This window comes from Coregonus lavaretus (genome assembly GCF_964263955.1).
Source record: "Coregonus lavaretus genome assembly, chromosome: 29".
Taxonomy (NCBI): Eukaryota; Metazoa; Chordata; class Actinopteri; order Salmoniformes; family Salmonidae; genus Coregonus; species Coregonus lavaretus.
In genome coordinates, this window is record NC_140016.1 from 28,084,888 (window position 1) to 28,103,214 (window position 18,327).

General features: G+C 44.4%; 1 protein-coding gene across 3 annotated transcripts in view; it reads right to left on the reverse strand.

The window, feature by feature from the left end:
* The window catches only part of maml1 (mastermind-like transcriptional coactivator 1), a 40,335-nt gene that overhangs the window by 19,817 nt on the left and 2,191 nt on the right, over positions 1–18,327 (reverse strand). For 2 of the 3 annotated variants that reach the window (XM_084147160.1, XM_084147158.1), the window contains one exon: positions 820–2,229. In XM_084147160.1, the coding sequence (XP_084003286.1) occupies positions 820–2,229 (1,410 nt within the window). The remainder of the gene's footprint in view (positions 1–819; positions 2,230–18,327) is intronic. The other variant, XM_084147159.1, reaches the window with a different exon arrangement.

Genomic DNA, 18,327 nt, shown 5'->3' on the forward strand with positions numbered 1-18,327 from the left:
ACTCTGCAGCTGCAATTTTAAAAAAGTATAATCTTGACAATTAAAAAACAAGGCGACCACTGGAAGCCAGATGGAGATGGTTAAATTAGACGCGCATTCGGTTTTTATATTACTGTAGCATAGGCTATGCTCCAGAAAATGTAGGCCTACCTGTCACAAGAAAAAATGTTACGATGAGATGATAGGTCTATATGCATTGTGAACTGCTCTCCATACTGAGACAGGCTGTCTGTACCCATGTTGCATGTTTAAATATAGATAACTTGACAAAAAATATGTACTTGTGTAGGAACCTCTAAAGAAGCATACTTGATAGGTTTTAAACATTTTGTTTTTAGGGCAGTTAGGCTACTTTTCAGGACAATATCATGCTCAATGAAAGACGTGATTTGATGTAAAATAATGGCCTTGGTCAATGTTTTTGCCAACATTTACAGGCAATGGAGACAGGGACATTCTTTGGGTGAAAGGAGCCTAATCGAGCAGTTAGGATCATACCCTCTGACAATGAAAATATCTGATTGTCCTTGGTGTTTTAGTACCCCTATGGCACAGCCAGCATTTTTATTTATTGACATTATCAGAAAGCCTAAATCTTTCAAAATGTAGGAGGGAATATTTTGTGTGCAGTAGAGTGCTACTATTGATGTTTCTATGTGGATCCTTGACTCTTATCACTAAGCTTTTGACTCTGCTATATAATTGATTTTAAGCCAACACCATGGTATCAAAGGTGGTCAAATAGAAGTCATGTTTACAAAATGAGAACTCTTGTGATAATGGCCATGGTTAGTTGTAGAGAATGAGCTGCAGTCTTACCTGGCCGTGGGGTAGGTGTGGTCTGAAGGGCGGGCCTTGCTTCTGCTTCATCTGCTGCTGCTGCCTGAGGAGCGACAGCAGCGCAGCCTTGTTCTGGCTTTGGGCACTAGTGGGGCCCTGTGGTGGACCCTGGGCCGCAGCCTCGTAGTGGGACAGGGGCTTGGTGTTGCTGTAGTTGAGCATGGCAGAGCCCGGGCCCCCGGGGCCTGCTGCTGCAGGGTGGCTGAGCAGGGCCCCTGGTCCTTGGGCAGGGTGGCCCAGCATGTTGGGGTGGGGGCCCCCGGACTGCAGGTACCCGCCAGCCGCGGCTTTGGGTGAGCCCTTGTTGGGCTGTCCGGGCATCATCAGCTGAGGCTTGTTGGGGAAGTCCTGGGGGTAGAGGGAGGGGCTGGTGGGCTTCTCCAGGCCGTAGGCGCCCCCTAGGGGGCTCTGAGACGGGGCTGACTGAGGGGGCCAAGACGGAGGGTGCGATCCAGAGGGGTGGAATTTAGGCGCTTGCTGCGGTTGTTGCTGTTGTTTTGGGGTTTGCTGCGGTTTCTGAGCGTGTTGCTGCTGTTGAAGCTGGGATTGCATCTGCTGGGCTCGATGGGCGGCTAGCTGCTGGAGCTGCTGGGCAGGGGAAAGGTCTTTGGGGACGGGCACCGGGGGGAGGTGGTGGTTCTGGGGAGGGAGCTGCCTGGATGGGGGAGGCTGCTGGCTGAGGGGCTGGGACAGGGCCGGGGAGGAGGCAGTGGTGGTCGCCGCTGCCGGGGAGCGCTGCATGGGTAGTCCCGACGACGTGGGCCTGACGTGGGGTGAGCCGGTGCCCGAGTCCTGCTCGAAAGCAGCGGAGGCCGGGGAGAACTCAGTCTTAATGCTGGCCAGGTCTGGAGGCAGGAGGCCTCCCTGTGAGAGTCCCCCTCCCTGCGTTGCTCCCCCAGACTGTGCACCTGTCCCTGGGGTGGGTCCGGCCAGCTCGGGGAGGTCCTTGCGGTCCTCAAAGCCATCGTTGAGGATGTCCTGGATGTCCTCATAGGCCACAGAGCGGTTGAGCTCCTCCATGAGCTCCGTCCACTCCTGCTCGTTGAGGTTGAGGTCAGGGAAGAGGCTGTTGCTGGCTCCGCCCCCTGACGGTAGCATACAGGGCAGGATGTCATCCATGGGCTCCTGCTTCATCTCTTTGAGCAGAAACTCCTGCTCCCCCGCAGCGTCCCCACCGGGCTCACCACCAGGCCGGTGGATGCCATTGGGTATGAGAGAGTCAGCGCCGATGCCATGCTTGGAGTCCAGGGGAGAGCGCGGGGGGATGCCGCCGTTGGATGTGCCATTGTCCAGGCAGGCCTTCTTGGACGGGGGGTAGCCGTCGCTGAAGCCATTGACTTGACCAGGGGAGCTAGCGCTCTCCAGCTTCCTCTTCACAGACTCCTGCAACTAGAGCAAATAATGACACAAACATTAGTAACATACAATTAACACACATGCTGAATACTATCACACTGCTTTTGACTGAGATCATCGCCAGAGGCCAAGTTTAATCAATAAAGTGGAGACAAAGTTAAGATATAAACACATGTGAAAACATGAATATATTCTTAATGATCCTGTGATCATCACTAGTGTTGCACGCAATACGAAAACATTGGTACTTTTTCGATACTAGAACACGAAAAACAGTTAGGTACTAGAATTTTTTTCTGTACTTCTGTAAAATGTGTCTCACGTCATCTACTGATTGAGAGAGGATCAAGTCCGTCTATCAGCGCAGCCGATGTCCCCTTAGCTATAGCGCGAGCGCACCGTGCCTCCTCCACTTACTCACTGCTAGCTCTAGCCTGTCCTGAGGAACCACTGCACTCACTGGGAGTCTGGGCTGCATCACCACTCATGCTGCACAGAAGTTAACACACTTGAATAATCCAACACGGCATAAATGTCAAAACTGTTCATTACTGTTTGCAACACAGGCTAGAACACTTTACAACGTGGGGGGAAACAAGATGGCGCCAATAGACATGGCCGCTCTGTTTCTGGCTCCTAAGCAACTTTGCAGTATTTACAAGCATTTCTCTACACTCAAAATAACATCTGCTAAATATGTGTATGCGACCAATACAATGTGATGTGATTTGAATGCAAGATGATACCGGTAGCTTCCACCTTTGTAGGCTAACTTTTCATTGGTAGCTTACAGCTGAAGCTAACGTCAATTCACTACTCTAGTGTTTGTGATAACCATAACACAAAGTATTTCTGATTATCACCAAAAACTTTATCAAATCACTTAGTCTCCCCAATTTACGTCTCTCCCAGTGAAGATAATATTTGCTCGAGCCTCGAACTGACTATATGAATAATGTCATGGGTTTTCAAGAGACCTTTATAAAAGAGATGGTTTCTTCTTCGCAAATGTTGTTGATCAGCATAATAAAATATGTCCCGAAGGGAAAGAGAGACCCCCTTACCCCAAACAGAGTTGCCCCTGAGCATAGATCGGGCTGCATCACAGCCTTATACGGCAACTCCACCGCCACAGACCGCAAGGCGCTTCAGAGGGTGATACGTGCAGCCGAAAGCACCATTGAGTGCACAATGCCTGCCCTTCAGGACACCTACAATACCAGGTGTCGCAGGAAGGCCAAGAAAATCATCAGGGACCCCAGCCACGGCCTGTTCTCCCAGTTTCCATTACTCAGACACAGGCAGCACAAGAGCATTATAGGGAAAACTGGAAGACTGGCCCATAATGTCTACCCCCAGACCATTAGGCTGTTGAATAGCCACCACTAGTCAGCTACCTGCTCCACCCCCCCCACACAACAGTCACTTACTTAACCTGCTGCTGCTCCCCCTTTAGACATTTCCCCCCACCCCCTCTACGGACTTTTACTCTGCCCACACCCCAATGACATTCATCACTGCTGCAGTTGTTAATGTATATATTATTATTTAGTTATTTTATTTCACTTGGTCCCCACCCCCTCAATGGTCAATGTCCAACCCAATGGACATTTATTCATTCATCACTGCTACAGTTGTTATTTATATAGTACTATTTCTATTTTTATTATCATTTTCATTGTTGGTGCTCTGAATCTGAAGATCTAAAATTGTACCCAATCCACCTACACACATCCCATAATGACAAAGTAAAAACAGGTTTTTAGAAATGTTTGCAAATGTATTAAAAATAAAAAAAACAGAAATACCTTGTTTACATAAGTATTCAGATCCTTTGCTATGAGACTCGAAATTGAGTCCAGGTGCATCCTGTTTCTACTGATCATCCTTGACATGTTTCTAGAACTTGATTGGAGTCCACCTGTAATAAATTAAATTGATTGGACATGATGTGGAAAGGCACACCTGTCTATATAAAGGTCCCACAGTTGACAGTGCATGTCAGAGCAAAAAACAAGTCATGAGGTCGAAGGAATTGTCCGCAGAGCTCAGAGACAGGATTGCGTCAAGGCAAGGGGAGGTGACCAAGAACACAATAGTCACTCCGACAGAGCTCCAGAGTTCCTCTGTGGAGATGGGAGAATCTTCCAGAAGGACAACCATCTCTGCAGCACCACCAATCAGGCCTTTATGGTAGAGTGGCCCTCTGACCATGAGAAACCAGATTCTCTGGTCTGATGAAACCAAGATTGAATTATTTGGCCTGAATGCCAAGCGTCACGTCGGGAGGAAACCTGGCACCATCTCTACGGTGAAGGATGATGGTGGCAGCGTCATGCTTGGGGATGTTTTTCAGCGGCTGGGACTGGGAGACTAGTCAGGATCGAGGGAAAGATGAACGGAGAAAAGTACAGAGAGACCCTTGATGAAAACCTGCCCCAGAGCGCTCAGGACCGCAGACTGGGGCGAAGGTTCACCTTCCAACAGGACAACGACCATAAGCGCACACAGCCAAGACAATGCAGGAGTGGCTTCAGGACAAGTCTCAGAATGTCCTTGAGCGGCCCAGCCAGAGCCCAGACTTGAACCCGATCTAACATCTCTGGAGACCTGAAAATAGCTGTGCAGCGAAGCTCCCCATCCAACCCGACAGAGCTTGAGAGGATCTGCAGAGAAGAACGGGAGAAACTCCCCTAATACAGGTGTGCCAAGATTGTAGCGTCATACCCAAGAAGACTTGTGGCTGTAATCTCTGCCAAAGGTGCTTCAACAAAGTACTGAGTAAAGGGTCTGAATACTTATGTAAAATGTGATTTCAGTTTTTTTAATATAAATGTTAAAAAATGTCTAAAAACCTGTTTGCATTATGGGGTATTGTGCGTAGATTGATGAGGGGGAAAAAAACAATTTAATCCATTTTAGAAAAAGGCTGTAACGTATCAACATTTGAAAAAGCCAAGGGTCTAAATAGTTTCCGAATGCACTGTGTTTTAACTTCTTCTTACTTCTACTGTCAATTCTGTTCATTTTTTATGTTGTTACCACTTTGAATACATTCATTGTATTTTACAAAAGTATTGTTTTTCTTACTTAGAATTTTACCAGAGTTGCCAGCTTAATACTGTAATTTTGCTTTAGAGTACCATTTTCCTTACTGTAAAACATTACAGCATCCCTGTAAATTTACAGCAAGGATGCTGTAATGTGTCTTTACAGTAAGGAAAAGTACTGTAAAACATATTACAGCATCTCAGCTGTAAAGCAAAATAACAGTATTAAGCTGGCAACTGTGGTACCAGTATAATGCTGTACATTTGCAGGGAAGGTTTTAGTGTATTTAGTGTGTTGCTGTTTTTTTTTTGGGGGGGGGGGGCCTCAGTCGGTGTCTCAACTTAAATGCTGACATTTGGAATACACAAGGTGCAATTTCAAAATGTGGTTGTGAATCAGTCTCTCTCTTATGTCAGCCACTGACAGTCAGTCAATTAGCAAAATGTGTAGAATTGTAGCGCCGCTAAAAAGTTTTGCTCGCAACCAGATTTCACTTAGGGCCCCCAAAAGGCTAGGGCCGGCTCTGACTGCATGTGTGGGTATGGATGTGGGTATGCAGACCCACGAGCCACTGAGGCCCCTCATGATGACTTCAGATTGTGTCCCCCACCCCCATCAAAGTTGCCCATCCCTTTTTTAGCGCAACAATACCACTGAAATCATAGGCCGCGCGCCGCTCGTTTGATCTGGTCTTTCTCACTTTGTACGCTGGCTTTAGAGAGAGAAGACTGTGCACGGCTCGTCTGATCTGGCCTCGTCTCTAACACCCTCACTCTCCCAGAGGAGAGAAAGGGAGAGAGCAGCTAGTCTAGTGACTCACTCCAGTGCTTTATGAACCTGAAAAACTGGTCTCCGTCTTCGCCCTGCTCCCCTCCCCCTCTGGCTCCCCCACCCAGCTTTCTTCTGAGCAACCACCACCGCTGCCACTACTACCACAGACCTGAAGTCACATGAAACTAATTAGCATGTGTATAGGAGGACGAGGCCCTACAACAAAAGAGCTAGTGCTAGCGCCGTGGAGGGGAGCATGCTGAATTCCAAACCCCGGGCCCAGCGCTGACAGCGCGCCCGTTTTGCCTTTGAAGCCACCGGCGTGGCCACAATGGGCCTCCCTGGGATGTGCAGGTGTGGAACAGTGGCGAGCCGGTCTAACGAAGGGACGGAGGGGACCGTTTATAGTACAAGCGTTTAACCTCATACTGACTGGCCAGGCTGGAGCGGAGCCCTGTTAATAGGGAACTGACAGACAGGCTGACAGGCTAGTCAGCTTGCTAACATGGTGCCACGAGTGGGCTAGTTAACACTGGGAATTTAGACCTGTTTTAGTAAGTGACATGACGCCTAGGTTATGGGGTGCATCAGCAATGGAGAGTCAAGTTCTGCCCCGTGGCTTGATACACACACCAGTGGACAGCTCAACTGTGGCATTGTGAGGCATCAGGAAATGGCACTGAGAGCAATGATGAGTCAGAGGCTCAAAGCAGTGGGTGGAGTTGGATTTAATTCCCGAGTCATCATTCAGAGGCGAGTCATATAGTCCTATTGCAGCTGTGGCCCAAATGGTGGGTAGCGGCCAATTAACTACTGGGCTGCGACTGAAGCCTGGGTTGTGTGTGGCTTAAAAACATCACTTGTTTCTCAGAGACTTAAGAGGTTACAGAGGCAAAATGCTTCAGGTGGGGTCATTAGTCCTACCAATATGTACAGTGTTGTGAAAAAATATTTGCCCCTTTCCTAATTTTCTCTACTTTTCCATCTTTTTTATACTGAATGTTATCAAATCTTCAACCAAAACCTAGTATTAGATCAGGGGTGTCAAACTCATTTTAGCTCAGGGGCCACATGGAGGAAAATCTATTCCCAAGTGGGCCGGCCTGGAAAAATCATGGTATATATAACTTAAAAACAACAACTTCAGATAGTTTTCTTTGTTTTAATACGATCAACATACAACATAAAGCTGGAGCCTGAGGACAGTGTGTCCAAAATAGTACAAGCACAACATCACTATTAATCATAAAACACGTCAAGTTTATTTGAAAATTCTAAAGAAAAAGAACACAAACACACAATGCCTCAGTGATTAACAGAACTGTTTCACAGATCACAGAACTATATCAGGGTGTCATTTCTCAGGCAGAAATGTAGATAAAAATAATGAAATCCTGTTCCCCAAACAAGTGCAAGAACCACAGAGTCAAGAATAGGTTAAATATACAAATAAAATAAAATAAAAACAATAGCACATCAACATAAACACATATAAACATAAAGCTGGAGCCTGAGGACAGTGTCCAAAAGCACAACATCACTATTAATCATAAAACACCTCAAGTTATTTGAAAGTTCTGAGGACAAAGAACACACAATGCCTCAGTGATTCACAGAAGTATATCACAGATCTATATCAGGGTCATTTCTCAGGCAGAAATGTAGATAAAAATAATGAAATCCTGTTCCCCAAACAAGCACAAGAACCACAGAGTCAAGAATAGGTTAAATATACAAATAAAATAAAATCAATTAAAAACAATAGCACATCAACATAAAAACATATAAACATAAATCTGAAAGCGATGCTCAAACTCCCGTAACAGTCCCGTTATTTTATCTTTGAACCGCTTCATGTCTGCCACATGTTGGGTCGCGCACACATTTTTCAGACAGGGGAAGTGAGCTGCATCACCACCGGCAAGTTGCGTCTCCCACAATGACAGCTTCAACTTGAAAGAACGAATGCTGTCTTAATACTGCGCGACAACTTTGTTGCGCCCTTGCAGCTGTTTGTTCAAGTTATTCAGGTGCTCTGTAACATCCACCATAAATGCAAGGTCCTGCATCCATTCTGCGGAATGAAATTCTAACACTGGTTTGCCCTTTTCTTCCATGAACTGTTCAATTTCTTCTCGTAAATCAAATAAACGCCTCAGCACAGCACCTCGGCTTAACCATCTTACCTCAGTGTGGTATGGCAGGCCATAGATGTGGTCTTTCTCTCTGAGAAGGCTGTCGAACTGACGGTGATTCAGGCTTCTGGATCGGATGAAATTAACAGTTTGGATGACCACCTTCATGACGTTATCCATCTTTAATGACTTGCAACACAAAGCCTCCTGGTGCAAAATACTGTGAAAAGTCAAAAAATCACGTCCTCCATTTGCAGATTGCACTTTTTCTCTGAACTTTGTCACAACGCCTGCTTTTTTCCAGATCATTTAGGGCGCACCATCTGTAGCCAGGCTGACAGCGCGGGACCAGTCCACTCCGACCCTGTCCAGCGCGCCGACGAGTGCGGTAAAAATATCAGCTGCTGTCGTATCTGTCATCGGCACCAACTCCACGAACTCCTCGGTGACGGTCAATGTGTCATCAACTCCGCGGATGAAAATGGCCAGTTGTGCAACATCTGTAATGTCCGTGCTTTCATCAATTGCAACCGAAAACGCAATAAATGACTTTACTTTTTGCTTCAACTGGCTGTCCAAATCCACTGAAAGATCGGAAATCCTGTCTGCAACTGTGTTTCTTGTCAGGCTGATATTTGCAAAAGCCTGCCGCTTTTCAGGGCACACAATCTCCGCTGCCTTCATCATGCATGTTTTTACAAATTCACCCTCACTAAATGGTTTTGAAGCCACTGCGATTTCATTAGCAATGAGGTAGCTAGCTTTCACTGCAGCGTCACTGATGTCTCGGCTGTGAGTAAACACAGACTGCTGTTTCTTCAGACCCGCCAACAGTTCATTCACCTTCTCTCATCTCCGCTGTCCTTGAAAGTTGTCATATTTGTCGGCATGAAGACTCACATAGTGGCGACGAAGGTTATATTCTTTCAGCACTGCAACATGCTCTGAACACACCAAACATACAGCTTTCCCATTCAATTCCGTGAATAAATAGGATGACCATTTTTCTTGGAACACTCTGCACTCTGCGTCCACTTTTCTCTTTTTTGACAGAGACATATTGGGGCAATGAGGGTGCCAAAGCACATAATGTTAAAAGTAGAAGCCGTAATAAATATCGCGGGCAAAACAAAGTAGCTCATTGGCTGCACGTGCTTGACCTACTTGCTCTGCCCCGGTATAAAACAGTTTGCTTGCTTAACACAATTGCGCCATCCAGTGGACGCAATTGGAACAGCAGTTTATTTTATTGAAAAATTGCAGCGCATTTTTATACTTTACAAATTTCTTTATTTTTTATTTTTTTAATCATCTCGCGGGCCGGATTAAACCCGTTTGCGGGCCTGATCCGGCCCACGGGCCGTACGTTTGACACCCCTGTATTAGATAAAGGGAACCTGAGTGAACAATTACATACTTATTTCATACAAAGTTATGCAACACCCAATGCCCCTGTGTGAAAAAGTTATACTTTTGAATCATCTGTCCATAGGACATTCTTCTAAAAGTCTTGATGATCATCCAGGTGCTTTTTTTGTGGTCAACTTTTTGGATGACATGGGTCCCATTATGCCTAGCGAAAACCAAACACTGCATTCCACAGTAAGAACCTCATACCACCGGTCAAGCATGGTAGTGTGATGATTTGGGAATGTTTTGCTGCCTCAGGACGACTTGCCTTAATAGAAGGAACCATGAATTCGGCTGTGTATCAGAATTCTACTTGAGAATGTCAGGACATCCGTCTGTGAGCTGAAGCAACACACACAATCAAGTCTACATGAAAATGGCTAGAAATCTACAAATATGGAGTTTTGGAATGGCCTAATCAAAGCCCAGACCTAATCCCAATTGAGATGTTGTGGCAGGACTTGAAACGAGCAGTTCATGCTCAAAAACCCACAAATGTCGCGAGTTAAAGCAGTTCTGCATGCAAGAGTGGGCCAAAATTCCTCCACAGCAATGTGAGAGACTGATCAATGACTACAGGAAGCATTTGATTGCAGTCATTGCAGTTAAAGGTGGCACAACCAGTTACTGAGTGTAAGGGGGCAATTACTTTTTCACACAGGGGAATTGGGTGTTGCATAACTTTGTTAAATAAAATAAGTATCAATGTTTGTTATTTGTAAACTCAGGTTCCCTTTATCTAATATTAGGTTTTGGTTGAAGTTCTGATAACATTCAGTATCAAAAACATGCAAAAATAGACCAAATCAGAACGGGGACAAATACTTTCACAGCACTGCACATAACTACCTCAATTACCTCCTACCCATGCACATAGACTTGGTACTGGTACCCCGTGTATATAGCCAAGTTATCATTACTCATTGTGCATTTATTCCTTGTGTTATTATCTTTCCGTTTCTCTCTCTGCATTGTTGGCAAGGGCCCATAAGTAAGCATTTCACTGTTAATACAACACAATATTATTTGATTCATGGGCTCATGGCACAATACAGTCCAAATGGGTGCTGCCATGGTAGGGCAGCCCCACAAGAGAACCAAATTGCATGGATACTTTTCTACCCTACTTTCTCAATCTCCACAACAAGGCTGGAAGTGAGGAGTAAATTAACAAAAAGGCAGCTGGTAAAATGCCTAATGTAATTCAAATGGTTCCTTTTCACTTTTATCATAGGCTAGCGTTTCCCTCAAGTAAAAAATATGCCAGAGATAATTCCAACAGGGTCAATGGAGGTAACTTCAGCAAACATATTTCCCCACAAAACCTGATAGGAGAGGGCCCTATAAAATCTGTGTTGCGGAAAACACAGAAGGAATCATGGAATTAAAACGGAATTCAACAACATAAAACATCTATTGAACTTAGTAGGAAATCAACTAAATGTGTTGAACTTATTAGAACATTTATAAATTTTCCCAAGTTAATCATAAAGACATTAACAAAACGCATCAGTGATTCGTAATTTCCTGCAACTTTCTGAAACGGCACACGAATGCACCGTCTGTGTATGTACAGTTTGCCCACTGACAAAGAAATGATCAGTCTATAATTTTTATGGTAGGTTTAATTGAACAGTGAGAGACAGAATAACAACAACAAATATCCAGAAAAATGCATGTCAAAAATGTTATAAATTGATTAGCATTTTAATGAGGGAAATAAGTATTTGACCCCTCTGCAAAACATGACTTAGTACTTGGTGGCAAAACCCTTGTTGGCAATCACAGAGGTCAGACGTTTCTTGTAGTTGGCCACCAGGTTTGCACACATCTCAGGAGGGATTTTGTCCCACTCCTCTTTGCAGATCTTCTCCAAGTCATTAAGGTTTCGAGGCTGACGTTTGGCAACTCGAACCTTCAGCTCCCTCCACAGATTTTCTATGGGATTAAGGTCTGGAGACTGGCTAGGCCACTCCAGGACCTTAATGTGCTTCTTCTTGAGCCACTCCTTTGTTGCCTTGGCCGTGTGTTTTGGGTCATTGTCATGCTGGAATACACATCCACGACCCATTTTCAATGCCCTGGCTGAGGGGAGGTTCTCACCCAAGATTTGATGGTACATGGCCCCGTCCATCGTCCCTTTGATGCGGTGAAGTTGTCCTGTCCCCTTAGCAGAAAAACACCCCCAAAGCATAATGTTTCCACCTCCATGTTGGATGGTGTTCTTGGGGTCATAGGCAGCATTCCTCCTCCTCCAAACACAGCGAGTTGAGTTGATGCCAAAGAGCTCGATTTTGGTCTCATCTGACCACAACACTTTCACCCAGTTCTCCTCTGAATCATTCAGATGTTCATTGGAAAACTTCAGACGGGCCTGTATATGTGCTTTCTTGAGCAGGGGGACCTTGCGGGCGCTGCAGGATTTCAGTCCTTCACGGCGTACTGTGTTACCAATTGTTTTCTTGGTGACTATGGTCCCAGCTGCCTTGAGATCATTGACAAGATCCTCCCGTGTAGTTCTGGGCTGATTCCTCACCGTTCTCATGATCATTGCAACTCCATGAGGTGAGATCTTGCATGGAGCCCCAAGCCAAGGGAGATTGACAGGTTTTATGTGTTTCTTCCATTTGCGAATAATCGCAACAACTGTTGTCACCTTCTCACCAAGCTGCTTGGCGATGGTCTTGTAGCCCATTCCAGCCTTGTGTAGGTCTACAATCTTGTCCCTGACATCCTTGGAGAGCTCTTTGTTCTTGGCCATGGTGGAGAGTTTGGAATCTGATTGATTGATTGCTTCTGTGGACAGGTGTCTTTTATACAGGTAACAAGCTGAGATTAGGAGCACTCCCTTTAAGAGTGTGCTCCCAATCTCAGCTCGTTACCTGTATAAAAGACACCTGGGAGCCAGAAGTCTTTCTGATTGAGAGGGGGTCAAATACTTATTTCCGTCATTAAAATGCAAATCAATGTATAACATTTTTGACATTGGCGTTTTTCTGGATTTTTTTGTTGCTATTCTGTCTCTCACTGTTCAAATAAACCTACCATTAAAATTATAGACTGATCATTTCTTTGTCAGTGGGCAAACGTACAAAATCAGCAGGGGATCAAATACTTTTTTCCCCTCACTGTATGTGCAGTGCGCGAGTATGTCTACACTTTATATTTCAGTTAGCAATGATGCTAATGATAACCTTCTTCTGGAAGCAATGGAAAGGCTTTCCCAAAAACCTTCTCAATGAAATGTTAACTAAAGTAGCCTATGCCTACCTGGCAGAATTATATAAATGATAATGATTATTTTCATCAATCCAATGACCATTTGTTTAGCAAACTCTGCAAACACGAGCGCTACAGTAACATTGCTAACCAAACAACCGTGTCTTTCTGGTGCGCACTTGAATTAAAGGGTAAATAAACCCCAAAATCCCAATTTCTTCTATTTTTCTCTGACCTCAAAAGTGGTCTCCTGTTGTGGTTTAAGCATTGTTGTGGACTTAGAAAAACAACGAAGTTGGATGTTCTATACATACACACAGTACTAGTCAAAAGTTTGGACACACCTACTCATTCAAGGGTTTTTCTTTATTTTTTACATTGTAGAATAATAGTGAAGACATCAAAACTATGAAATAACACATATGGAATCATGTTACACACTTTTTGGGTTACTACAAATCAAAATATATTTTATATTTGAGATTCTTCAAAGTAGCCACCCTTTGCCTTGATGAAAGCTTTGCACATGCTTGGCATTCTCTCAACCAGCTTCACCAGGAATGCTTTTCCAAAAGTCTTGAAGGAGTTCCCGCATATGCTGGCCATGGGATGGCGTATTGCTGTAGAATGCTGTGGTAGCCATGCTGGTTAAGTGTGCCTTGAATTCTAAATAAAATCACAGACAGTGTCACCAGCTAAGCACCCCCACACCATAACCCCTCTTCCATACTTCACGGTGGGAAATACACATGTGGAGATCATCCGTTCACCCACACCGCGTCTCACCAAGACACGGCGGTTGAACCAAAAATCTCCAATTTGGACTCCAGACATATTTCCACCGGTCTAATGTCGATTGCTCAGGTTTCTTGGCCCAAGCAAGTCTTGTCTTCTTATTGGTGTCCTTTAGTAGTGGTTTCTTTGCAGCAATTCGACCATGAAGGCCTGATTCACACAGTCCCCTCTGAACAGTTTATGTTGAGATGTGTCTGTTACTTGAACTCTGTGAAGTATTTATTTGGGCTGCAATTTCTGAGGCTGGTAACTCTAATGAACATTTCCTCTGCAGCAGAGGTAACTCCGGGTCTTCCATTCCTGTCGCGGTCCTCATGAGAGCCAGTTTCATTATAGCGCTTTATGGTTTTTGCGACTGCACTTGAAGAAACTTTCAAAGTTCTTGAAATTTTCCGGATTGACTGACCTTCATGTCTTAACGTAATGATGGACTGTCTTTTCTCTTTGCTTATTAGAGCTGTTCTTGCCATAATATGGACTTGGTATTTTACCAAATAGGGCTATGTTCTGTATACCTTGTCACAACACAATTGGTTGGCTCAAACGCATTAAGATGGAAAGATATTGAACAAATTAACTTTTAAGAAAGAATGCCAAGAGTGTGCAAAGCTGTCAAAGGCAAAGGGTGGCTACTTTGAAGAATCTCAAATATAAAATACATTTTAATTTGTTTAACACTTTTTGGGTTACTACATGATTCCATGTGTTCTTTCATAGTTTTGATGTCTTCACTATTATTCTACAATGTAGAAAATATCGTTTGGGAAAAATATACTTTCTATTTTATTCAGCTATGTTAAATTGCATTGTTATTACTATAATATAAAATAATGCCATGGGAATTATAAGCAAATATTGCCTGCTAAATGTTAATAAACTGGTGTAGCCCACAGCTATGTGGCATATCCAGATCAGGGACTAACATAAGGACGACTCAGAATATGATATTCTGTTAATCTGAAATAGGCTAGCTACATTTTCTTCATATCATAATGTTTCTTTAGACCTGCCTAAAAGGATTTATTGTGATGTGTAGGCTATATTAAATGGATTTAGACTTTTTAAAATATATATATATATATATGTTCCAAAAGGTCCACATCAGTGTCTTTCAGGCTATGCGAGGAAGCCAGAGATGCTAAACATGTTTATGTTAATTAACGGTCAATTACGGTGAGACCGGGCAGTTATTTGCATGACAATCACCAGCTGGCAATTTCATGACCACACAGCCCTATCCATGACAAACTAGATGGGACTAAACAGGAGTGCCAACAATATATGGACTACTTATACTAGAAGACACCTCACTGTGTGACACAGAACAACTTCACTGACAGACAGTTTGCCTTGGGACTAGAGTGTGACTTTCTAAATCCACATCTGGGATTTTCCATTGTTTGATTCTGGAAATTGTCCTCTTCAAGCAAGAATATTTAGCAAAATTACATTTGAACTTACTCTACCGTTTGTCTGCGTGGTTGGTTCTTTTGCAGGTAGGAATTTGAGACAATATATCCCAAGGAAAGTATTATTAAACCAACTTTTCAAAGCACTGGTAGTGCATTCAGATTTCTTTCAATCGAATCAAGCGCACAGGATGTAAGTAACGCATGCATACTTGAACTCATGCACGTGTTTACATGGTTTTGCGCATGCCTCAGGTGATAGAAATCAGAATGCACTACCAGCGCTTTGACGAAGTTGGTTTAATTATACTACCCTATGGATATCGTACTATCCAGGTCTGTGCCCAAAAAGTTTGAGCTTCTACTGCTAAAAATCCACCTTTCCAGAAATAAGTCTCTCACTGTTGCCGCTTGCTACAGACCCCCCTCAGCACCGAGCTGTGCCCTGGACACCATATGTGAACTGATTGCCCCCCCATCTATCCTCAGAGTTCGTACTGCTTGGTGACCTAAACTGGGATATGCTTAACACCCCAGCCAACCTACAATCCAAACTAGATGCCCTCAATCTCACACAAATTATCAACGAACCTACCAGGTACAACCCTAAATCTGTAAACATGGGCACCCTCATAGATATCATCCTGACAAATTTACCCTCTAAATACACAGCTGTATTCAACCAGGATCTCAGCGATCACTGCCTTATTGCCTGCGTCCGTAATGTGTCCGCGATCAAACGACCACCCCTCATCACTGTCAAACGCTCCCTAAAACACTTTAGCGAGCAGGTCTTTCTAATTGACCTGGCCCGGGTATCCTGGATGGATATTGACCTCATTCCGTCAGTAGAGGATGCCTGGTTGTTCTTTAAAAGTGCTTTCCTCTCAATCTTAAATAAGCATGCCCCATTCAAAAAATTCAGAACTAAGAACAGATATAGCCCCTGGTTCTCCTCAGACTTGACTGCCCTTGACCAGCACAAAAACATCCTGTGGCGTACTGCATTAGCATCCAACAGCCCCCGCGATATGCAACTTTTTAGGGAAGTCAGGAACCAATATACACAATCAGTTAGGAAAGCAAAGGCTAGCTTTTTCAAACAGAAATTTGCATCCTGTAGCACTAACTCCAAAAAGTTTTCAGACACTGTAAAGTCCATAAAAATAAGAGCACCTCCTCCCAACTGCCCACTGCACTGAGGCTAGGAAACACTGTCACCACCGATAAATCTAAAATAATCGAGAATTTCAACAAGCATTTTGCTACGGCTGGCCATGCTTTCCACCTGGCTACCACTACCCCGGCCACCAGCTCTGCACCCTCCGCTGCAACTTGCCCATGCCCCCCCGCTTCTCCTTCACACAAATTCAGACAGCTGATGTTCTGAAAGAGTTAAAATATCTGGACCCCTACAAATCTGCTGGGCTAGACAATCTGGACCCTTTCTTTCTAAAATTAGCCGCCGAAATTGTCGCAACCCCTATTACTAGCCTGTTCAACCTCTCTTTCGTAACGTCTGAGATCCCCAGAGATTGGAAAGCTGCCACGGTCATCCCCCTCTTCAAAGATCCTAACTGTTACAGACCTATATCCATCCTGCCCTGCCTTTCGAAGCCAAGTTAACAAACAGATCACCGACCATTTCGAATCACACCGTACCTTCTCCGCTATGCAATCCAGTTTCCGAGCTGGTCATGGGTGCACCTAAGCCACGCTCAAGGTCCTAAAATATATTATAAACGCGATCGATAAAAAGACAGTACTGCGCCGTCTTCATCGACCTGGCCAAGGCTTTCGACTCTGTCAACCACCACATTCTTATTGGCAGACTAAATAGCCTTGGTTTCTCTAATGACTGCCTCACCTGGTTCACCAACTACTTCTCAGATAGAGTTCAATGTGTCAAATCGGAGGGCCTGTTGTCTGGACCTCTGGCCGTCTCTATGGGCGTGCCACAGGGTTCAATTCTCGGGCCGACTATTCTCTGTGTATATCAATGCTGTCGCTCTTGCTGCTGGTGAAGCTCGGCAGCATGAGCTTCTATGCGGACGACAGCATTTTGTATACATCTGGCCCTTCATTGGACACTGTGTTAACAAACCTCCAAACGAGCTTCAATGCCATACAACACTCCTTCCGTAGCCTCCAACTGCTCTTAAACACTAGTAAAACTAAATGCATGCTCTTCAACCGAACGCTGCTTGCACCCGCCCACCCGACTAGAATCACTACTCTCGGCAGGTCTGACCTAGAGTATGTGGACAACTACAAATACCTAGGTGTCTGGTTAGACTGTAAACTCTCCTTCCAGACTCACATTAAGCATCTCCAATCAGAAGTTAGATCTAGAATCGCCTTCCTATTTCGCAACAAAGCCTCCTTCACTCATGCTGCCAAACATGCCCTCGTAAAACTGACTATCCTACCGATCCTTGACTTCGCAATGTCATTTACAAAATAGCCTCCAACACCCTACTCAGCAAATTGGATGTAGTCTATCACGGTGCCATCCGTTTTGTCACCAAAGTCCCATTTACTACCCACCATTGTGACCTGTACGCTCTTGTTGGCTGGCCCTCACTACATATTCGTCGCCAAACCCACTGGCTCCAGGTCATCTATAAATCACTGCTAGGCAATTCCCCGTCTTATCTTAGCTCACTGGTCACCATAGCAACACCCACCCGTAGTATGCGCTCCAGCAGGTATATCTCACTAGTCATCCCCAAAGCCAACACCTCCTTTGGCCGACATTCCTTCCAGTTCTCTGCTGCCAATGACTGAAACAAACTGCAAAAATATCTGAAGCTGGTATCTCCCTCACTAACTTTAAACATCAGTTGTCAGAGCAGCTTACCGATCACTGCACCTGTACACAGCCTTTCTGAAATTAGCCCACCCAACTACCTCATCCCCATATTGTTATTTATTTTTGCTAATTTGCACCCCAGTATCTCTATTTGCACATCTATCATTCCAGTATTATACGAAATTGTAACTATTTTGCACTATGGCCTATTTATTGCCTTACCTCCATAACTTACTACATTCGCACACACTGTATATATATTTTCTGTTGCATTTTTGACTTTATGTTTTGTTTACCCCATATGTAACTCTGTGTTGTTGTTTTTATCGCACTGCTTTGCTTTATCTTGGCCACGTCGCAGTTGTAAATGAGAACTTGTTCTCAACTGGCATACCTGGTTAAATAAAGGTGAAATAAATACAAAAATATATATATATATTGTCTCAAATTCCTACTCGCAAGAGGACCAACCACAGAGACGACCTGTAGAGTACATTCAAATGTAATTTTATTCAACAGTCCAGCTTGT